Source organism: Dysidea avara, chromosome 3, assembly GCF_963678975.1.
Source record: "Dysidea avara chromosome 3, odDysAvar1.4, whole genome shotgun sequence".
NCBI classification, from domain to species: domain Eukaryota; kingdom Metazoa; phylum Porifera; class Demospongiae; order Dictyoceratida; family Dysideidae; genus Dysidea; species Dysidea avara.
Genome location: NC_089274.1, coordinates 44,507,620 through 44,531,806, shown reverse-complemented (window position 1 = coordinate 44,531,806; position 24,187 = coordinate 44,507,620). Strand labels below are relative to the sequence as shown.

Genomic DNA, 24,187 nt, shown 5'->3' with positions numbered 1-24,187 from the left:
AGATGTGTGTTGTGCTTTTAGAAAATAATGAATAATAACCGCCCGCCCGCCTGCATCAAATTTTCAAAAATCTGAGCGAGAAACTGGTAATCAAGTTTCATTGGCCTAATGAATCATTGATGTTCACACAATATAGCCTCCTTGAGGTATCTGAATGTTTGCTCCTCACACACTGCACAAAATTCCTTTAGATTCTGCTTAGACTGAGTTGATTCAGCTTGTCACCATACTTGTTTCCTTTGTAGTGTAGCTATACACATACTGATTTATGCCGATTAGAAAGGCTGGGCCTCAGACTGTACATTCTAAAGTCCAGTAAGTAAGTAAAAATAACTCACATACTAGTAAAAACAAGTCATGCATTAAGTTCCCTACTTGATATATCCGAAGATGAACACACTGAGTCAGCTATTCCCACAATTAGTACTTCGTTACTAATGACAACCAACAAGAACCCACAATCGATCCTTAAATTCGTTTTATCTTTCTTGGGGTACGTTTGACTGTTTGATTACCTGCTGGAAGTGCCACTGATAACTTGTACAGCAATGGTAAGCTGCAAGCTTCAATCTGAGAAAGCATTCCGTTCCGCAGTTTAGTCCATCATTCCGTTCCGTTCCGTTCCGTAGAATAGACCCCACCAGAATAATTCCGGAATAATAGGATGGTTACAGGCATAATATTAAAATAATCGGATGACCACGGAATAATCGGTGGAATTAGGGGGCGTACGCGTGTCTCTTCTTGATTACCTAGAAGAAAGAGTTAAGCTACTACAAATGATATAAAGCTGACAGGAGTGCTTACTGAAAGGAGCTAAAAGATCGATATACTCTAATAGAACGCTCAAATACTCTAATAGAGCAGTCAGATTGTTTCATGTTAACAATCTGCAGCCAGCATCAGGGATTTAACTGCATGATTATCTGAAATTCTGAAACTTGTACATCTTATACCAGTGTATCTTCTTCAAGTCTTTGAGCATTATTATCTACGTAACTTAGTAGCTATACAGTAGTTACAGCATATTATTATAATACACTAATAATTAAATACACTTGAATTATTACTGTAGATAGCTATTCTAAGTCTGCTGTAACTATTATGGATAGAAAGATGATGTGTAAGGTGGAATGCTACATATACGGTTATTAATAATTTGGACAAAACTACTTATAGCAGCATCTTGAAAACTAAGCGACTAGCCACAGATATATACTGAATGAGAATAATTATGGAATAATAGGCTGGATACAAGAATAGCAAAAAGAATAATAGGGGGATATTTTGGGAAATTCTGGAAAGAATAATAGGTAAAATTTTGAGCATAATAGGCTTAGGCCTAACTACAACGAATGGAGAAGATGGGAGTCATCTCTCGAGTCTCAGAACCGACTGACTGGTGTGCTGGTATGGTAGTTGTCCCCAAACCTGATGGGAGAGTCAGAATTTGTGTAGACCTCACCAAACTAAACCAGAGTGTGCGACGTGAGCGACACATACTACCATCTGTTGAACAAACTCTAGCTCAGTTGGGGGGATCAACCGTATTTTCAAAACTGGATGCAAATTCAGGCTTCTGGCAAATTGAACTGACCAAAGAATCAGCACTGCTGACGACTTTCATAACTCCTTATGGCAGATATTGTTTCAATCGCCTCCCATTTGGGATTATTTCTGCTCCTGAACACTTTCAGAGACGTATGTCAGATATTTTACAAGGCCTTGAAGGTGTTGTTTGCCTTATTGACAACATTTTAGTTTATGGAAAAACCCAGGAAGAACATGACAAACACTTGACTTCTGTTTTACAAAAAGTTGCTGCTGCAGGCATTACACTCAATCCAGCCAAATGTGAGTTTTCCTGCAAAGAAATCAGATTCCTGGGACAGTTGGTTGATACACAAGGCGTCCATGCTGATCCTAGCAAAGTCAAAGCCATACAACAGATGAAAGAGCCTAAAAACATTTCTGAGTTACGCAGATTTCTAGGGATGATCAACCATCTAGGCAAGTTCACACCAAATTTGGCAGAGAACACTAAACCTCTTCATGATCTACTGAGTACTAAAAATCAGTGGACTTGGGGGAGTAGACAACAAGAGGCATCCAAACAGCTGCAAAGTCTGGTGAGTTCAAACTGTGTACTTACCTTGTTTGATCCTTGCAGGAAAACCTGTGTAAGTGCAGATGCATCCTCGTTTGGCCTGGGGGCCGTGTTGACTTAACAGCAACCATCAGGCAAGTGGAGGCCAGTTGCTTACATTTCAAGATCTATGACTCCAACAGAACAGCGTTATGCCCAGATTGAAAAGGAAGCTTTGGTAGTGACATGGGCATGTGAAAGGTTTAGAGATTACTTAATTGGTCTTTCTTTTCACATACAGACTGATCATAAACCCCTTGTGCCGTTGTTCACCTCCAAAGGCTTAGATGAACTTCCTGTTCGTGTTCAACGCTTTCATCTTCGTCTGATGCGTTTCAACTTCACTGTATCACATGTACCTGGCAAAGACCTCGTAGTGGCAGATACACTCTCAAGGGCATCAGTTTCATCAGGAGTAACTGATGATGAAGAGTTTCAACAAGAAGTAGAAGCTTATATCAATCTCACTGTGCAACAGTTACCAGCTTCTGAACACAGACTGAAAGAGATTATGGCTATACAGCAAGAAGATGACACATGCAAAACACTAATCAAATACTGTCATGATAATTGGCCACATCACAGCCATATTGCAAGTTTTGCTAAGCCTTACCTTTCAGTAGCAGCTAAACTTTCTGTGTGCAATGGCCTACTACTCAGAGGTGACCAAATTGTTATTCCTCAATCACTGCAGCCATTGTGGACATCAGGGAATATCTAAGTGCCGTGAGAGAGCTCGTCAATCTGTTTGGTGGCCTGGGATCAACAAAGACATAGAAGTCATGATCTCCAAATGCCTGATTTGCTGTAAGCACAAGCAGCAAAAACACAGAGCCATTGAAACCAACTCCATTTCCAGAATATCCCTGGCAAAAGGTGGCCACTGATCTGTTTGAGTGGAAGAAAACTACATATGTTTTAGTAGTTGATTACTATTCACGATACATTGAAGTGTGTTCCCTCAGAAGTACTAGTTCTGCAAGTGTTATTCACAAGCTTAAAACTATCTTTGCTCGTCATGGTATTCCAGAGAGCTTAATGTCAGACAATGGTCCACAATTCTGTACATGAGAGTTTTCCAACTTTTCCAAGGATTATGGTTTTGATCATGTTACCAGTAGTCCCAACTATCCACAGACCAATGGAGAAGCAGAACGAGCAGTGCGAACTATCAAAACTTTACTGTCTAAAAATGATGATCCACTATTGGCACTACTAACATACCGTTCAACTCCTTTGCAAAATGGATATAGTCCAGCTGAATTGTTAATGGGTCAAAAACTCAGAACTACTTTACCTACTATCTCACAAACTCTCCAACCAAAGTTACCAAACAAGAGAACTTTACAAAGCAAGGAGGATGATATGAGAAATAAACAGAAAGCCAATTACAATTGTCGACACAGAGCAAGAAACTTAGAACCACTACTTCCAGGAGAAACAGTGTGGTTACCAGATCGTGAGTCTAGCGGAACAGTAGTCAAAGAATCTAGTCCAAGGTCTTATACCGTTCGAACCCCCAATGGACAGTTTCGACGAAATCACAGACATATCATTCCAACTCCAAGTAACTTAACATCAGAGTTACCACCCAGCGCTGAAACCATTCCAACTAACAATGATTTACCTACCAACAGTAACAACCAACAAGATTCAACACACACCCACCCGTACTAGAAGTGGCAGAGTGTCTAAACCACCAGATCGATTTATTTCTAGCGGACTTATTTGAACTGGTTTGTTAATTTTTGTATATTTTAGTTTTATTTATCCCAGAAGGGGATCGGAGATGTAGTAATATGTGGTTGTAGTTGTATGTTATATTATGTGGTTGTTAATGTGTGGTTGTAGCTGTATAGTTTCCTAATATATTATGGTTTGTTGTAAAGGTTTCATATTGTTCTATTGTTGTAGCTGATCTATATCTATTGTATGTATGCTATTGTTTGATTAGTTATTATCTAAGTAAAGCTGAGAGGAGTCGCGTGTAGCTAGCTAGGCGTCATATAGCCAGATATTACATTTAGCACACTAACAGGAACTAGAACTCACTACAAAGGAACTTAAACAGTAACTTACTTTAATATCCATAAACTGTTACTTACTCCTAATAGTTATATCCCATATACTTGAATGATATCATTGTTATTACACTTGTTCTCCGAACTTAATTATGTAACGGGTACACAAATTACGATAAACTAATTAATGGTACATGTCCTTCAACATTCTGGGTTGATTATTTGTCTTATTTCTATTGAGATTGATGTTTTGGCCACACACACTCACTCAAGTGCCTAATGCAAGCCAAATAATAAAGAGAACTATAAGATCACTGTTTGAGCACATTGTCATCTCCTGCTCCTACAGAATTCATGTTATAATATTGTAATTTAATTAGTATAAGCCTGGCCAGGGCTCCCCAGCGCATGGTACCCCTGCCCCTCTATGTAAAGACCTCTATAATTGTATTTGTCTTAATATGAGACATCCTTTATTGTTGAGAATTACTGTTAACCACTCTTTATAGGTTCCTGCCTCTCTGAGGATACAGAATATTTTGGTAGGTAGCATCATCTAAAACTTCCTAACAAATGACTCAGAGTTTTGGAAAAACTAGTAGATAATCCATACTGCAGACTATCAAAAAAGGCTGTGCCAGAGTTATGGCAGTCACATGAATAAAAAAACTTGGACTAAGAAAGCGAAAAAAGTTTGACTAAACTGAAGTTCGAACCTGGGACATCCCATACTCTAACTACTGTATCACTGCGCTGCCAGCTACCATACACCCTTAGTTTGTACCTTATGTTAAAAGCAGGAACAATGCATCATTATCAACACAAATAATGTCTATGTAACTATACCTATTGTTCAACTCTGTCCAGGAGAGTATGCTTCCTCTTCCTCACTTTCAAAATAAACCACAACGGGTTTCAATTGTGGGTTGAATCTCCAGTTACTAAGTTGTATTATTTTTTCCAGATAATTAGCAGTGTTTTCCACTATATAAGATGTGGTTTTTATATAAAACGTGTTAGTTGGTTTAATTGGTTAGAGTTATCAGCTTCAGTATAATTATAATATGTAGCTAGATACCAACTCAGCCATTTAGTAAACTGTATAGCTAGCTAGTGACAAGACAGTTCTGGAAGTACATACAAGCTAAAAGAAAAAATACTAATGAAATTTCCACAATTATGATTAATGGGCCATTAATCATAATTGTGGAAATTTCATTAGTATTTTTTCTTTTAGCTTATATATACTTCCAGAACTGTCTTGTTTCCACCAAAGGAATTGTCAAACTGACAGTTGACTGTAGCAATTAATATGAGTTTCCCTTCAACCTTAGATTAATCAAATTCTTCATTCTTCTGTAAGCATCTCTTGTGTATTGTTTCTGATTTGAATAAATTCATTATTATATAGTTTTCATATCCTCTTTGATCCAAGGTAGAGACTCCCTTGTTAAATTATATGTGCTACATGTTTATTAATGTGTGTACGTGTGCCTTTCAATTCTGACCACATTGTATCAATAGAAGTGTGTTTGCAAGGTATTTCTTAATGTTTGCAAAGTTATTTCTATGGTATTGTGCTACATGTGAACAGACATGTGGGTGGTTGGCTTATAAGATAACAGAGATACTGAAATTTGAAACTGAACTGCATCATGATTGGAGATACCAGGAACTATACACTAAAACTATTGTTGGACAAGACTAAGTCAAATATGTATTTCTGTTATAATTAACATTTTACTGCTCTAATTATAAACTAACATTGTGCATTAGAAACAAATTATTTTAATTCACTGCCATATAACTAGGACTAGCTAGACCATGCATGGTCATCTGACCAAACAATACTTAGAAAATTAAAGTCACCCAAGGGTAGAATTGATGGAATATTGGGTTAAATTGTTTAGTGAACACTAAAGTTGTATGTACAGACTATATACAGTTTACTTAAGGGAGCAAGTAACTATAGGGCTTGAATAAAATTATGTGTTTTATATGAAGCTGTAAAACCAATGTTCTCCACCTGATGATAACACATGTTTTAGTTGAGACATTAAACTTCTGTTTAGTGCAAATGTGAGTGAAATCCTCTGAAGTATGTACAAATTATGGCATGGTTACAAAATACTGTAATTTTAGCACTAAGATTGATTCTCCTCCTACAGCTAATTGTGAAACTCCCCAAAAATTCTTAGTGACTTGTAATAACATTATCTTTTAAAGTATGAACACTTTTAGGAATGACTACTATGGCTTCAAAAGAGATTACTGTTCACAGAAAATTTAGAGAGTTCAATAGCTTATTTGATAAGTACTTCAAAAAATTACTTCTATACTTTAGGAGCATAAAAGTAAAACTGTGAGACTAGATCCAAATTTGTAGAATTATCATTCTTTAGGTCTATGGCTTCAAAAGAGGAGATTGCTGTTCACAGAAAATTTAAAGAGTTCAATACCTCATTTGATAAGAACTTCAAAAATTACTCCATACTTAAAGTTTAAGAGCATAAAACTAAAAATAATTGTGAGACTAGATCTAAAATATGTAGAATTCTCATTCTTTAGGTCAGTACTTCTAACTGGAAATTAATTACCACAAACACATCTGATGCAAAAAGGGATGGAAGGCAAGCACAAACCAATGAAAACCCAAGATTTTGCATGCAAAGCCAAAGGAATTAGCAGTGTACTCCTTAAAGAACTTATCAGTTTGCAGGTGTCTGATGCTAAAATCAGCACCAATTTTCATTAGGTACACTTTAGGTTTAAGGAAGAAAACCCATCTCTCCTGGAGGAAGACTTGAGTGTGGCCTCGACTAGACATTGGGTGATCTACAGTTCGAATCCTGGGGCTGGAGGAATTTTTTTCCTTACTTTGGCCCTTTTCTGTTACACCTTATCAGCTATAAGTCATTAAGTGAAGTCATTAGGTCTAAGTCCTTGAAATTAGGTTAAGTAATCCTAAGGCTGCAGCACATGTTACTGTCAGACCTTCAGTGCTGGTCACTGTTAAGTGTCAATAATAATAATAATATTCTGGGATGAAAACCTTAGCTGAACTCCAGAGTATAAACAAATAAATGAATCGTGCATGAAACAACAACTTGATCTACACTGACAGTAGATTTTATCCAAAATGCACCAAGTTGTAAATTGCCCCTTTACGTATACTCATGCAGTTAACAAACCCTTTACCTGCATTACATATATGTGACCGGATTTTACAAAACCAGGCTTCCACAAACATCCAATTCTTCGATATTAACCACTTGTAACTTGACCGCTCAGTATGCTATTGGCCTATAATTTTCACAAATTTCTTTCATTGCAACATGCAATAACAGATCAATATTTGAAAGCGATAGCTTACTCGTACATGTAGCCATGGTCCTTTAAAGATGCAAATGTGGATGTGTTGGAAGCCTGGTTTTGTCAAATCCGGTCACATATACTCAATGACTTTACTAATTAGCTATAACTTTAAAAGTTAAAAAGGAAACACTGCATACTCTAATAGCAGGGGCGTACACAGGAATTTTGAAAATGGGTTTCCACTACAGCTAAGTGACTGTTATATTAGAGTAGTTTATACCATAATTTGCTTTATTTTCGTGCAAAATTTTTCGTGATAAAAATATTTTCGCATGGTTTACGTGGATGACTGTTCTTCGATCTTTCATAAAAACTTTTGTACAAGTTTTTGCATACGAAAATTAATTTACAACGAAAAAAAGCAAATTACGATATTGCCTGACTGCTTTATTAGAGTATCTCAATCTTTTCACCAAATTCATAATTCAGAACAATGCTATAAGCATTGCTATCATGTGAAAGAACGTTATTTAACTAAGATAAAAGTATAAAATGTGTCCTGTTCCATGACAGATTCCAAATTCTGGAACCCTGAAGTTTCAATTTCTTAATGTTTCAAATACAGTGTAAAATCCAAAGGGGTTTCCTGAAACCCCTGGAGACCCCTCCTCCATATGCCCCTGAATAGCATGCATGTCACAACACAAATTAATCAAAAGCTACAAATGTATAGGGTACAGTTTTTTTCAATTCTAAATAAAAAGTGTCTTATATAGTCTACCTATAAAAATACAAATTGTATATGTGACCCAGTCTGGGAAAACCGGGCTTATTGTCTATTTAAAAGTATCGAGAAAGGCCGGTTTTAAGTATTCAGTGTGTTGTAACTCGCCAATGGTTGAAGCAAATTTTCACACGTTTTATACCAATTCCTTACCTTCCAGAGCATCCACTGTGCAAGTAGCCAACAACTAAGTTTCCCGCCATTTTAGATAGTTTTTAAACCGAGGTTGACTGTATCAGGCGAGCTGTAAATTGGGTGGGAGGCGAGGGCCCTGGGAGGTGGGCAAGATGGTGTTCAAAAATTGAGAAGGAAGGCCAAGGGATGAATTAGGCCAAGTTTTGGGCCACTGAGGTCTCAAAACTGGCTAAAATGAAAGGAAATTCACAGCCCAGGTACTTATTCAACACCACAGAGCTGTACAGCCACATACAATCATCCCCAGGGTGACCAGAGCTCCATTAAGGCCCTACACCACACGTACGGATCGCCAATGGGCTTGGGAAAAGCAGCCAGCAAAACCAGACCACTCAAGTCTAGCTGATTTTGATTGTGGAATTAGATAGTATATTCATGTAGCTTTGTGCCCTGGGTGAAAAATCGAATCTGCTGATATGGGCGATAAGACCGGTTTTCTCAGACTGGGTCACATATAAAGGAAAATACAGGTGCATATAATAATAATTAGGGCTCAAACGAATAGCCGATTATTCGTATTAATATTCGTTGGCATAGTATTCGAATAATAAAATTAACCCCCGAATATTCGCACATGATCATTATACAATGGCACGTGATTAGCTGTAAGCAATTAAGGAAGCGGAGACGATGCCATTGAATGGAAAGAATGGTGTTGAAGAAGCGAACAGTAGAAATAGCATTAGGCAGCCACTAATTGGTGAAGATGTACTAATGCTGTGGCAGATCGCCGTAAGCACAAGACTTCATATGGATTCATGGTTTACTCCAAATACTTCTACTTTGTTATAAACACTTTCCATCACAATATCGCTGCGGTAATCCTTTCAGAAAGGGTACTATGCTACCCTTTTCTTCTCAGTAAGTTATTCATACGAAGCCACAAACTTGTTTGTGGTTCTTTATAGGTTTCTTGGTAGTGGCCACCTTAATTACTGGATTGCATTCATAGCAATGAAACCTTACACCGAATATTCGAGTATTCGGACAATAGTTGAGTAAATATTCGAATACAGAAAGCTACTATTCGTTTGAGCCTTAATAATAATATATACCTACTTAATTGATGTATAGAGGTTACAGTATATAGTGCATGCATATGCAGGTACATAGCTATAAATACTCCTTAACAATTGATGGTTGCTGCAGCTTCTTTATTATTTCTTCTCTACCTCTTGTTAGCTCTCTCAATTGTTTAAGTTTTTCAAGCAATGTTGACCAAGTCTTATGACTCTGAGGGCTACTACTTAACCAGTGCTTGAAAACACGTCTGCAACACGCAACACTGTCATTACCACACTCAGCTTTAATAGCCTCGACTGTTTCAGAGTCACGTATCAACAAGACATAAGCAAAATCTTCCCACTGTGCTTTGATACTCGGTGTCACAAATGAAACTAGATGACCCATTAATGGCTCTACATTATATTGAAATAATTTTGACAAATCTACTGTAATTATAATACTAACCTTTTGTAAGCATTTCATGTTTAATTTCATAGCTTTCCACTTGTCCATTACTTCCTGCAATTATAAACATCAACCACACATTGCCTTAAATTAACACAAGTGTAAAGAAAATACAATTGAGTAGGGATTATAGAAATAAAAAGTAATGAACAAGGGTCATATCAAAAAGTTTGTAGGAAAAGGGGGAGCCTTGTATGGCAAAATTACATGTTGAGATGCGTTGTAAAAAACCCTGTTTTTTCACACATTTTGTAAAGTATCTTTTTAACCCAACCAGTTAATCACTAGGTACGGGTGGATTCTTAATCAGTAGGCTTTAGTAAGTCAAATGATACCAAGTTTAACTAATTTGGTCGAGGTTAACTAGTTGAAATTTCGAGGTTTGCCTGCCCAAATAACTTTTTTTTCTATAAAGTTTTGTATGAGCGCATTTTGTGTTGTAATCAACAGTGAAATACTGTCGCTATGGTGACGTTGCAACATAGGTACGGGTGGAATAGTGTAGAGCTTTTCAAGGGCTTTTTTCCTTGTATAGTATGCTGTAGAGATTTTGAGTGCTAGTGCTTGATATTTTGCATTTTGTATAATTGGTGTAAAATACATGTATTTTGTATTGGGAAAGAGAAAATGGCTGTCATTGAAGTTTTTCAATGAGCCTGTAATACCAAGTTAAGGCTCATAAATTGTATTTTATTATATTTTAGGTTGTTTTAAGGTGTAATTCCTAAGAATTGATGGTAAAATTCAGTGTTGCATAAAATTTTTATTGTCGATCTTTTATTTTACAAATCCCAATAGGTATAGTTTTGATATGAGGTCATCTCCATTGCAGCTGTGTATACAACAGTATAGACATGACTGACGTAGGGATTAAATGTCCACTTGTATACCTGTAGGGTTAAATGCTGCAGTAATGTGTAATGAGTTCACTACTGTATAACAGATTATTTTTGAAGGAGTTTAATTTTTGAAGTATAGTACGTTCGCGTTGAGCTGAATCCTGGGTTGTTGATTAAGAAGCCACACAAGATCAAAGGCTTTACACATGATGTTCGTGATGCACTTATTCGTAAGCTCATGTTATGGGCGTGCACTTAATTGTCGAAAATATGGTGTCCAGTGCAGCATCAGTGAGTACGGAGCGAAACCCTCTTGGAAAGAGGTTAAACAGCCAAACAAAATTTCTACTCATGAAGCTATGGGACTACTTTGAGCAAGAGGTGAAGTCTAAAGTTTCCATCAATGTGAAGCAGAGAATCTCGAAGGCCACTGGTATTAAATAAATATCTTCTTTGCAGCTGGGTTTGGTATTCATTTTGCCATGTAGGGATTTCAGAGTCATCTATTGTAAGAGTGAGGATGGAGTACCGCAAGAAAGGTGGGTTTTCTACGCCAAGAAAAAGGTACAAAAGCAGTTTGCAGGAGTCTACTCAATTCATCTAATCGTCACGGCAGGTACAGACGTTCACGAATCCGTGTTGATACAGACAGTTTCGACCGAGATGCAATCAGATGGAAGATAAATTCGTTGTACGACAAGAAAGAAAATCTATCACTGTTGAAGATTTTGGTGGGTGAATTTGAACGCTCGAGCCTTTGGTTTTGTTACTCCGTCTACAGTCAAAACTTCGGAATGATGGTGTTTTCTCTGGGGGGAGAACATCACTTAGGAGGGTATTGAAGGATATGGGATTCAAACATAGAACGATTACAAGAGGTTAGCACTGCACCAGTTTGTGTGTTTTAATTTTACTACACATACATGCAGGGTATACTATGAGCAGCCCCACATAGTCCATCAGCGTCATAAATATTTGAGACGAATGAGGTGCAACAGAACTGAAGGAAAACCAGTAGTGTAACTTGGATGAGACTTGGGCCAATGCACATGATGGAAAGTCCAGAGCCTGGGTAGAGGCTGATAAGACTACTGGGGGGACTATAGGAGGAGTCAGGTTGGTTAAATAGCTTTCAAAATTCTGCTTGTTTAACCTAATTTATACATAGCAAACCATCAGGTAAAGGAGAGTGCCTTATTATCTTACATGCTGGGGGCAAAGATGGATGGGTTCCTGGTAATTTTCTATGATGTGAAGTATCCAGTAAACACAGTTGTTCTTTCAGGTTGTAATTGGGTTTTTAGAGCCAAGAAAGGGTCTGCAGCTGATTACTATCAAGAAATGAATGCAGAGAATTTTGAAAGATGGTTTCAAGAAAAGTTACTTCCAACATTACCAGCCATGCAATTGTCTGATTGTAATGGACAATGCCAGTTACCACAGGTAGGTGGTTACATTTGTCAACAGTAAACATTACTGTGTTAACTGCAGTCGCCACTTGGAGGAGCAACCAAAGCAAAAGTGGTGAAAAGCACAGCTGAAAGAGTGGTTAGATAAGAAACGTAAGGCAGTGTGTATATACTGCCACTGTTTCAGTATGTGACTGTATGATGATTCACAGGTATAGCATATCCAGAAAGTTCACTGAAGAGAGATCTGTGGGAAATCATCAAACGAGCAAAAACTCCTCCAAGATATGCTATAGACGAGATAGCTGGAAGTAAAGGTGTGTTAAGTGTGTATACATTGTGGCTCTGACATTTTTCTGGTATGGCTTTTTTCTGGTATACTGTTGTGATTCCAGTTCTTTCGGCTAACAATAATAGGCCATGAAGTAGTCAGATTACCAGTTGCACACTGTGAACTGAATCCTATTGAGATGGCCTGGAGTCAAGTGAAGGGACACGTAAAGCGGAACAACAAGAGGTATATCAACATTGTTATGGACATTGTTATAGTTTGGCATCTGTTTAGGTTTACTTTGACTGAAGTGAAGGAACTGGTTTATCAAGGATTTGAGGCTGTTACATCTGAGAGGTGGCAATCTTTGATAAAGCATGTTCAAGAAGAAGTCGAAGATCATTACTGAGAACAGGATGGACTTCATGAGAAACTTCTAGAATGATTCCTCATTCACGTCAGCAGTGATAGTAGCGATAGTGAAGATGGTGATGGTGGTATTAATGACTCCTCCACCACCAGTAACAGTGAGTCTGAGTCTTCTTCTGAGCTTACTTCATCTGATGTAAGATTGTTTGATATTTACAATACCAGTGTTACAACTTGCATAATTGTACCCCAGGAGTCATCGGGTGGCTGGGATTGAACTCTGCAAAGTACATGACAAAAACAGATGAAGTGTAAGTACATGCACTTTCAAAGTTATTGTTGCTTTATTATGCTTGCAGAAGGTGAACATACCAGACATTGTGTATATTGATCAGTGCAGGAGTGTTTAGAAGTCACTAAAGGTATCATAGGTCCAAATTCATACAAACAGTATTTCATTTGGTGAAACCTTTTGTAGAGTTCTGTGGGAATGTGACTTCGAGAACCAGGTGCTGATTTGAAACGACTTGTATGGCATGTGCACAAAGTGATGGGAAAAGGATTAAAATGACAAATTGACTAGGAGAGAATGGGCAGCTGCGTGGTAAATGTGAAGTTAAAAACATGTTGTTTGCCTCACTTGCAGGTACACCTATGCTGGATAAAAGTACTTGAGCTGTTATAATTTGGGTTTTTCCTCTTAATGGCTGAAATAGGATTTTTCCCTGAAGATAAGTGGGCCACTTATCTTCTAAATACAATGCAACAGTGGCCCCAGTTCTTCTACTCATGCAACTCTGTTTTACACACACAAAAACTGTTTTATTTTTCTTGCAAAAGTATTATTACAGCCTCTTATATAACAGATGGTGAAATCATGCATGTTGAGGGTGCGAGTGTGACATCTGGCTTTGCCACAAACATGTGTCAACATGAACATCAAAGGGCCGTGCTTTAGAGGCTTCCCCATTGAAAATGTATGGTGAAACTTTACAGTGTTCTAACTGGAGTGTCTTACATTCGAATGAAATGCTTTTAATACAGTTTTAGCAGATTGAGAAGTACTACATATCAAGTAATACAGGAGGCCCGTGCAATGTAGCAATCATAAGTTATTAATCGTTTTTGAGGATTCAGCTCCATGCGAACATACTATATTCGAAGAACACAGCTTCTACAAAAATTTAATTCTTCGAATATAAAGCTACCTTGTGCCAGGTCGGCTGAATTCTGTCCACTATTAAACAGAACTCCACATCTCGAGTAGAAGAAACACAGTACAAATACATGATATCTCTTTCTGTACCTGGCAGCCAGGCCAACACCTTTAGTTTCTATACAACAGCTACGCCCACAGTAAATCGACAGTAAAGATTACCTGTTTCCAAAAGGCAAAACCATCTTTCCTATAGTGGAGCAGTCCATATTTCTTTATAATACAATAACACCAAATGAATATCTCAATTTCGATTGTACTGCTGCATGGTAACCATCTTCACTTAACGCGCGCACTTACAAAAACTAACTTTAGTGGTGCTAAGCATGATGATAGAACATTCGAAAATTATACCATTGAAATCTATTTTAGCCGGCAGCTGCTCTTCAAAATTTCCCTTTTGAAATTAACCCGTTATATGGTATTTTCTTTCATGCATTGCACATTTCAACTAAAAAATCATTCTGTTATTCTTGCATAATGCTTGATGCTTTGCTAGCCTATTACAATCAAATTTATGCTCACATAATTGGTGCAAGCCTGGATATTAAACACCAATAGCTATTGTGCTTCTGTGTGAGAGTTGAGTGAGAATGTATAGATATTAGAGGATATGGAACCACGATAAGACCTGTATAACAGTGTTGTGGTGACGTGATAACATGTCTATCTACCATTGAATGTGGTTGAAGCACTTGATGTATTGATTAAATCTATGCGGTCAGAATGTCAGTTTGTGGTCCAGTTAATTTCAAAGTCTTGAGGTATTGTAATTGATATACAAGTGTTTAATTTCCTATGGCTTTTGTTATTTAATTGTCTTGGGTGGTTTTCACTGTCATTTAATATTTTGATCATCAATGATACCTCCATTTTGTATACCTGTTAAGAACATTAGTTCCACTGGGAAAAATTCTCACCATATCATGAAGTTTGTATCATTGGATGATCCATCTTGCATAATACCATTTTTGTTGAAGTTGATAAATCATGGAGTAGTATTTTAGGGAATTGAAATAAGACTGCCAAAGGGCATTAAGGTTACGGTATACCGGAAACATTGGTTAACCAGGAATTCGATTCATATGGCTTTAAAATTTATTCATACCTAAGATTGCATCATGCGTTATGTAATCAATGGACGGTGATTGCGCGAAGAGTGCACTAGCCATTCATTTGGTTCTCTATCTGCTAAATTCCAGTGCAGGATTGGTTTATAACTATAAAGGTGACCTTGGTAATAGATGGAAAACCAGTGGCAAGCTGTTTCGCTAGGGTGTGCATTACTAAGAGAAGATTAGAAAATGGGAAGGAAAAGGTTTGTTTAGTATATGTAAATAAAGTAATCTGTGTTTTAAGCAGTTGTCATTTAGCTATGCCAGTGTAGGTAGCTATAAAAGGTACATGGGTTTTACTATGTTATGTGTTTAAGGTTTGGCTGAATTTAGAGTAAGTTCTACATCTCAGTTGTTGTGGCTCCTTTGTACATACATGCTTGATACATGGCATAGATGTTGCTGGGGGTCTGATAAAGTCACCACATGAGTATACATAGGATTTTTCTGTATTCAGCATTATGTCTAGGTTGCACCTATCAATGTCATGCTCCACTTATCCCAAGTCCGGCAGAGGTGGGGATAGGTGGGGTTTGCAAAGAATAGATGACAAATTTCCACGCTTGGGGACAACTTTGAGTTACAAATCCCACTAATTCATGCTCTTTACCTCGGAATTCATTGATAATGGCTATTCAAATTGCAAATTTGTCTACCCTGAGGGTTACGATTCCTCTACAATTCCACTACAAATTCCCACCCACTATCCAACTTGGGTTATGTGGAGCGTAACATTCTGTGTCATTAGTAGAACAATTATTTTAATAAAATTAAATAGTGTACATACAATAATATAATAAATACACTAATTCATGTCCAATTGTAAATATGTTTCTGTCCATTCATCTGTTAACCACTGGTGTGGTTCACGTATTACACCCTGCTCAGATGCCAACTCCGGCAAAATTGATGTGAAGTAGAATTCACGTAGCTTAGGAAGAAATTTTTCACAAAAGTTTAAGTCAAAATAAATCCTTTCTATATGTAGATCCATAGTCATTACCACCAGATCACACCACTTACGCTTTGTGCAAAACATAGCACATTGTATTTGGTAGTAGTAATCATGGTTAGGTTTTAAAGTAAGTTTACCTTGTTTATCAAGTTGAAGACAAAAGGTCTTAGAGCTTGCCGCTTGTAACAACGTTTTGTCCCTAGCAGAGTAAGGATTTTTGAACTCAACTAAGCCCTCTGGTGGGTTGCTTGTGGGATCATAAACCAAGCCATCTGGACTAGCTGCAAGCCAGGGATGTTGAACACAAACTACTAAGCCACACTGTACAACTGAGTAGTCAGCTGAAATAGTCAGCTTTAGATCCTTGTATTTTTCTCTGCTGGTTTCTTCTTGTTGAATCCCCCACTCAGTGGCTTTGTTTCCACGAAAATTTGAATATAATAGTTTTTTGACAGTGGCAGCAACTTTTGTACTGCTTTTTCTCTTGGCTATCTGGCCGACATTTGATGACGTGATTCTGTTTCGCCTCTCTGAATGCCATCTCCTGCTGCTACCTTGTTCTGTTGTGCTCATATTGACTTCTTCTGCTGAGACTTCAGTTACTTTTACCTGAGCATTGTAGTACCTAATCATTAGTTCATGTAGGTTTGAATTTGAGATGTCTGAGGGAACTTCTCTTGCATTTGGCCCGTTGTTATCATATCGTGAATAATCTAGACGGGCTTGTAATGAGTTGCCACTGTCATTTCTTTTTTGCTTTCTTTTATATTTAGCATCATCTGTAGCTTTTCGTTTACGATCATTGTAAATTTGTTTGGCTTTAGTAGCCGAGACAGACTTGAAACATTCACTTGCTTGAGATTGTGTCACCTTAGTCCAGCATGCTGGTCCCCATTCTGGCCCTTCATTGACCCTCAGTGCAGCACCAGCACATCTTCCTTGCCAGGACCCACTTTGAGAACGGTTGATCTGTTTACCGCCATCAAATTTGCTGCGGATGTGCATGTAGCCTTCTGCCAAATTAGTTGTAAAATTGCCTAGATGAGTAACAGAGATAACAACATGTTGAATTTCCTATATGTTTGTATCTTACCTATAAGCTGACTGGACTTCGCTGCTAGTCTACTAGCAATCTTCTGTATGTCACAGATCATCTGTTCATCGAGTGGTACAGGTGGATCTAAAGTGGCATTAACAGGTTCAGCCTGGTCATCAGCAGTTGCATCCTCCCATGCTGTCAGCTGTTCTAGCACCACTGTGTCTATGATGTCAATTTCTATATCCCTCTCAACTGCTGGTAAGGTGTCGTGTGTAATATCTTGAAGTGAGTCATCAGTCGTATCAGATGAGGTAGTAGAAGATACAGTGGTGTCCAAAGGTGATAACGTTGTATCCAAAGAATCTGTAGGTACTAAAGTATCAGTAGATGGGATTGTGGTTGCTGACTGTTGAATGGCATTCAGATGCTGGACTGTTTTGCAGTAATCAGCTTTGCATTTGTGATGGCTTCCAAAGCAGTGTAATGCACAGTTCAAAATGTCTTCTTGCAAATGTTTGGAAGCGGTTGCGTGATCGCTTTTCTTTTCTGCTACATCTTTGCTCCTCATTATGATTGCACATCTAGCTGATGAAGCCAGTCTTTTTCGCATGCTTTTCGTAAGCTTGTGTCTACCCTTGTAATGAGAATTGGTTTTCACTAAATTCTCTAAGGAAGACCTGAAACACTTTACAGCATGGTTTGCACATTCTTGTTTGGTTATGTCACGTCCCCATTCATGGACATTGTCTCTCAATGTGGACTGGACCGAACTGTCACCATCACCAATAAAGTTGGTGTAGCGTAAACCGTGCTGTTTTTCAGCCATGCGAAACCCTTCCAATATAATGTCTGACTCCATGGAGGATGATGATTCAGACCAATTCTTAAAGCATTCGTGTTCCTTGTCACCACCCTTAGCACATACCGCACAAAACTTGTTTCGTACACCAACATACAAAAGCTTCTTTGTTTCTTTTCCAAAAATGACACCAACTCCAGACAAGGCATTGTATGAATGCTTGTGTGTGCGTTTGCACCATCCCCCATCAACGATGACTGTTATAGCTGGGTACTCTCCATGATAGCTGTTTTTTTGTATTGCAATTTGCTTTTCTTCTTTCCCTGCAGTTATCATAGACTCCCCCAAAATTGTCCACCACCATTTGCCAATGACTTGTTCTGTGTGGATGAATGATGACTTCGTCATTACTGGAACACCAAGAACACTCATTGATTCTTCCAGTGAATTGAATCCACCACCTATTGTCATTTGTCCCCAAACAGCTGCTAAGTTATTTGTCCAGTGTGCTCTGCCAGTTAGACCAGTTGTTTTGGTTGATGTTAAAAAAGTGATCTGCTGACCACAGCCATTGAATTTGCAGCTCATGATTGAAGCTAGTCCATCACGGTCTTTCTCTTCAGTGATGGTAACTGCATCAGTGGAGTCTGCCATCCCCTGGCAAGGTAAGCACTGTATGGCATGTTGTGTTACTTCCTCTATGTGTTGGTTTAATAGCTGCAGATTTACTATCCTACATTCAGCAGCACCTTCATGTTCTTTGTGAGACTGACTGTTTGTAGGGCATGGCTCTGTGACAAGTGGTTCCACAACTGAGGATTCAACAACAGATGGCTCCGTGACTAAAGGGACAGAGGGTTGAACGATGCAAGGTTTTGCACTATGAGGCTGTGGTGCTGCATTTGAGCTACGCTTTGGAGACTTTCTGTAAGTAAACCACTTGTCAGTTGAATATACAGTATGTTATTGCATATTTACCTCTTCTTTTTGCTGCAGAAAACACGCCGATGTCCATTACGATGATGCCTTTGCCTTCGAATACTTCCCATTTTGTATTATATGTGTATCTATGTGTGAAAAGCTTGCTTTATACCAGCAGTGCTGTAGAATTTCGGATGATGTAGTACACATGAGATCAATGGCTGTTTGCCCCATGAATAAACTTGTCATTTCGGATGATGTAGTACACATGGGATCAATGGCCCTTCACACTGTGAATACACTACAGCAATGGAGCTTTGTATATAGTTAGCTAGTAGCTACGTATTATTGGAGGTGGCTCCGCTAGTTAAAATATTTAATACACCAGCGCTGGGTATTGAGATGTCTGTAGTTAACTGTCTTTACTACTTTATAGCGATATTTTACTGATAAAGTGTGTAGAAACGCTGCAATAGCCTTAGGGAGGCATGATGGCTTTACGCGCAAAGTTACGTAATGTGTAGAAACCCTTGCGGTGACGTGGCCTACTGCGGTTTTTTGTGATGCCAAAATGGACTGTTATACTTTCGCGTCAAATTTCTACCACTTACCTCCGTATATTCCACAGCTAGTAACACCAAGTTATCCGTGATGGGTGGGAGTAGTGCCTGATTGCCAAAAAAAATGGTGGCGCTAAGTAGGTGAATCCCTGGCGAAGGGTTATTGTCCATGCAGTGAAGTCGAAACAAACGTTTTGGCGAAAATGCAACTGTTGTCAGTCATCTATTGCTCAAGTGTTACGATGGGTCACTGGAGAACGATCTACTTCTTCATTTAAGTGCGTAGCCGCGCTCATAGACCATTCCTTGGATTCACAATCTGACGCAAACGAGTAAATTGTAGTGCGATTAGGCAGCAGTATTGTGAGCAGCACGCTCATTGCTTTGCTATAAAACTTGGATTTATAGTAAGAGTAACTATTGTACAGTACTGTGACTAACATTATATCGCGGTATGTTTCAGTACATTGGTCAATTATTTGTTGTTCAGCGAAGCATGCTTCTCTTTCATTTACTCCCGTTAGTTAATTAGTTCCGGTATACCATAACCTTAAGGGTGCTCGCGGCTATTTGAAGCCATACAACATGCAATTTTTGTATTGTTGCTTATATTCACATAATGTATAAAATGAATCCATATGCTACTTACGTTGGAAGTGCTTCTCTTTCTCTTCAACACAAACCAAACAGAATTCTTTTAGCCTATACCATTTTATAACTATGCGTAGTTCTTTATGAAGCGCTTAAATCGAAACTAGTCCTCCATTTTTCACAGTAGCGCACTGGAAACCACGTTGAACAAACTTCAGCTTATAACTCACAACTCTATGTTTAGTATTAGTACACAGTGTACATAGAACTTAAGTTAGTACTAAAAGTGTGCTACACCATTCAAAACCTCATGTTCTCGGTGCCGTAACTCATGAAGCCATAACGCTACGGACAAAATCTAAACATAGACCTCTGGAGAATTTATCAGCGAATCTTCCTACAAAATTTGAAGCCTTCACGGCTATCACTCAAAAACTAGTTGTATTTTTAGTAAACATGTGCAAAGATTGCGTGTGCCCAACATTATTGATACAATAACCACACAAATTCCTATTGACCGCAATCACCAACTTTTCAAAATAACATGTCATAAACGCTGTTCTAAACACAAAAAGCTCTGTTTTCTCTTCTTCACACACAGGAACAGCTTCTTGCTCCGCCTGGAGTCTCCAAGTCGCTCTTGGATAGGTTGCGCTAGGTACGCCATCATCAGCAGCTTGTAACGCCTTGTGATTCCAGCTGGTAACATTGTTCCCTACATAAGCAGCTTACAATTACAATACTAACTACCAGCATACCCTGTCACTCGAGAAAACAAGGCACAAACGCATGTCGCCTACAAGCGAAAAGTGCGTTCACACTTGTTGCCTTAAATAACACTTACTTTTAGATTAATTCATGTTAGTGTAACTGTTGATCCATCAGACAATCATTTGCTAACACTTCAGTGACAATTCTGAAGCGAAAAAACATGCTATTCTTCCTCGTGTTCTCTGGCGCAAAACATGTCCGCTTAACACGGATACTACAAGTATGCGTAGTAATGCCAATTATGATGCAATAGCCGCATGTGGTTTCTGGGCTGGCACTTAAACGAGTATGCGTAGTAATGCCAATTATGATGCAATAGCCGCATGTGGTTTCTGGGCTGGCACTTAAACGGCTTCAAATATCAGCGAGCACCCTTAACCAAGCAAATAACAAAATGAAGTACACCATGCAAAACTGTGCTACTTCTGGCATATAGTAGCATTATTTGCCAGTCAAAACTAGGCCTAGTTACCCTCAACACAACAAGTGGACAAAAAATCACTGTCCAGGGGCATATTTAGGGGGCTTCCTGGGGTTTTGGAAACTCCCTTGGAAATTTTAACTTGTGAGTTTGTAGCAGGATCACCAAATTATCTTAGTTTGGCAGCAGAAATGTATAGAGTAAATCATTGTAATAGGAAATTTATAATGATTCTTCAATAGTGGAGAACAAGGTCAAGGGTATTCCTAGATCGAGATAATACTCTGATAGAGCAGTTGGGTGCATTCTAATAGAGCATTCTAACACTACTCTAATAGAACATTTATAACAGAATGCAATTTTAAATAGAATGATAATAACATAAAATTAACTTGATTAAGTTAGCAACTAAATCTTAAGTTGAAATTTTTATTTAAATTGGAGAATTTGGATATGCACATTTGGGTCCCTAAAATAGCCTTAATGTAGCTCCTTGCTGCTAGAACCATAAGCTGCCAGTCTGATCCTGTTGTGAGTCAGTTGTCACCGTCAACAGATGGTGGTTGTTTTGGTAAGGTGTGCAGGGTTTCACAGATTCTCCTATAAGCCTTATAATAGGTCCATGATTCAGAACACTTTTTTCAAAACCCTACTTAACATTGAATGTTTTACTAGGACGGCTTGGAGGTAGGAATTCTTGCGGGGTTCTAGTAATCTGTGGAAGCCACAAGAATTTCAACAGGTCCCTAGGTGAAACACCTGCACTTTCACACCCTGAGCTAATTTCAGGATGGATGATGAGGGAAGTGGAATTGCCTAAGTCTCCCAACTGAGACTTCCTGTGGTGCACTTATTCCCCCACACCCCCATTAGAAGTCTGAATTCAGAAATTCCAGGCTACACTTTAAATAGTCTATTTTGTTGGGCTCTAAGCTAGTCCTGTGTCCAGACCCCTTTCTTGTCTTAAGATAAATGTTTTTAATTGCCAGTACCAAAAGGAGGGAGTTAGGGAGGGACAAACAACCTAGCTTGCCATGCCTTTTGACACTTTTATACGTGTCTTTTGACTGATCCATGTGCAACAATTATTCTCCAGTTAATGATCACCCAATTTCTAGTTATTGCCACCCTTTCCATCTTTGATCACGAATGTTGGTGATACCAGCTGTGCTGTGCCCGCTACACTGGAAGTGCTTCACACCTAGCCCACTACCATCAGGTCAGTATCACATCATCAAAGAAAAATCCCCATTGTACACAGTCGCTAAATTAACTTAGTTTAACTGGTTAAACTTCATATAAACATTAATTACAATTTAAAGGAAACCATGCATGCATCAAAAATAGCTCAGAATCTAGTAAATTTTGAAGCATTTTAATGTTTAAAACCCCAGACTCCTGCATTTATAACTCACTGCCAAATCTGGAAACCCAAGTGGACCAGCGTCCAATAGAAGACAGACTAGCTCAGTCTCAGATAGTGACCAGTCTACTGAGAGAGACCAGCGTCCCACACTTAAATAGCTGACCAGGTCAAGCAGCCTGTCAGGGTACAGCCACATAATACACAGGGCCAGCGTTCTTAAGAAGGTGACTAGCATCTCAATCTGTAACAGATAACTGAAACCAGTTTCCTGAGAATTTGTTCTAACCCCACATATAGCAGGAGCTGGGTCCAGTGTCCAGGGGCAGACCGGCAGTTCAGTTGATTAATTAATAGGACCAGCGTCCCTGAGAAGGGTATCAACACCTCAACTCCTCTAAAGGAACGGAACCAGCATCCTAAGGGAATTATCGGCTTTGGGTCAGCACTAGCAATCTGTATATATATGTATATGGTGGTATATACAAGTTGTAGAGAGAGCGGGCTGGAGTTGAATTTAATGCTTATATTTACATGTATATTATAGAGTAAACCTCCTCTTAAAAATGACTGATTAATGGCCTGCTAAAATCTACGCTGCTAAGTGGGGGGACTGGTAGACCTGCAGAATACCATATGTGTATTTAATTTCAAGAGTTTAAATTTTCGTGGATAGCTATTCGTTAATTATTTTCCTGGGTTTAAATTTTCGATGGTCAAACGTGAACTTGCACTATCCACGTGCTCATGTTTTTTAACGTTGGAAATGGCTGAGACCACATTTTTCGGTTGCGAGTCTGCTGTTCGAGGCTATCACATTTATCAAGAAATTTGGGAAGCTAGTTATGGACAGACATTTCCATGTCTACGAGAAGAAAGAAATCCGTTCAACCCGTTTGCTGTGTCAGTTGTGAGAGCTGGTAATATTATAGGCCACGTGCCAAGGAAAATTTCCGCTGCTTGTTCATTGCTCTTGCAGAGTCGCGGGTCTATTCAGTGTACCGTTATGGGTAGCCGACGATATTCAAGAGATCTTACCCAAGGAGGACTTGAAGTGCCATGTAAGCTTACCTTTAAAGGAGAGAAAAAGTATGTGGTGAAAGTTGAAAAATTGATTAAGCCAACGACTGATATTACCATGTCCAGTACCTCTCCTGTAGTTGCAGCCCCCACCACTATCGATGTAAGCAGCCCAGGGAGTAGCCAGGATGTGGTAACTACTGTGTCCAGTACCTCAACTGCAGTCATAGCCCCCCATACTAGTGATGCAGGAAGTCACAGTAGCAAAGATGCCGTAGCCATAGATGGTGACAGTGTGGTAGCGTCAGACAGCAAGAAGAGAAAGGTAGTCGATGAAGATCATGTAAACGAGGGGGGTGAGATAAATGATGGTGTTTGGATACAAGTTCATGGTTCATTATTGAAGAATTCAGATAAGTTAATGGTGGGCAATGAGCTTGATGACAGAGTTATTAATGCTGCACAAAAGATGTTAATTGTCCAATTTCCTTTGTTGAAAGGTTTACGATCTATGCTAATTCAATACCAGTTAGGATGTTGGACAAATAATTATTTGCAAATAGTCCACTGCCGATCTTCTCATTGGATTTTAGTAAG

At 38.6% G+C, this 24,187-nt stretch overlaps 2 protein-coding genes, 2 long non-coding RNA genes and 1 pseudogene across 5 annotated transcripts in view; 2 read left to right on the top strand and 3 right to left on the bottom strand.

The window, feature by feature from the left end:
• Positions 1-8,178: 8,178 nt before the first annotated feature.
• Positions 8,179-24,187, bottom strand: part of LOC136251181 (uncharacterized) — a 60,187-nt gene continuing 44,178 nt past the window's right edge. The window contains exons 11-12 of the mRNA XM_066043572.1: positions 9,932-9,985; positions 8,179-9,879 (exon numbers count right to left, since the gene is read on the bottom strand). Coding sequence (XP_065899644.1) covers positions 9,575-9,879; positions 9,932-9,985 — 359 coding nt within the window. The 3' untranslated portion in view covers positions 8,179-9,574. The remainder of the gene's footprint in view (positions 9,880-9,931; positions 9,986-24,187) is intronic.
• On the top strand, positions 11,105-13,664 carry LOC136251183 (uncharacterized; annotated as a pseudogene).
• LOC136251184 (uncharacterized) lies at positions 15,078-19,115 on the top strand. 2 transcript variants are annotated; one of them, XR_010698975.1, is made up of 5 exons: positions 15,078-15,263; positions 15,311-15,353; positions 18,273-18,608; positions 18,661-18,870; positions 18,940-19,115. It is a non-coding gene; the product is annotated as an uncharacterized lncRNA (long non-coding RNA). The 2 variants fall into 2 exon arrangements; XR_010698974.1 differs by having other exon boundaries at positions 15,080-15,353; positions 18,940-19,114.
• LOC136251182 (uncharacterized) lies at positions 15,833-19,158 on the bottom strand. The gene is made up of 2 exons (XM_066043574.1): positions 17,199-19,158; positions 15,833-17,142 (listed from the first exon to the last, which is right to left on the bottom strand). Exons 1-2 carry the CDS (start codon positions 18,595-18,597, stop codon positions 15,956-15,958), a joined length of 2,586 nt encoding a protein of 861 aa, XP_065899646.1. The 5' UTR covers positions 18,598-19,158; the 3' UTR covers positions 15,833-15,955.
• LOC136251185 (uncharacterized) lies at positions 20,523-21,057 on the bottom strand. Its single transcript, XR_010698976.1, has 2 exons — positions 20,860-21,057; positions 20,523-20,730 (listed from the first exon to the last, which is right to left on the bottom strand). It is a non-coding gene; the product is annotated as an uncharacterized lncRNA (long non-coding RNA).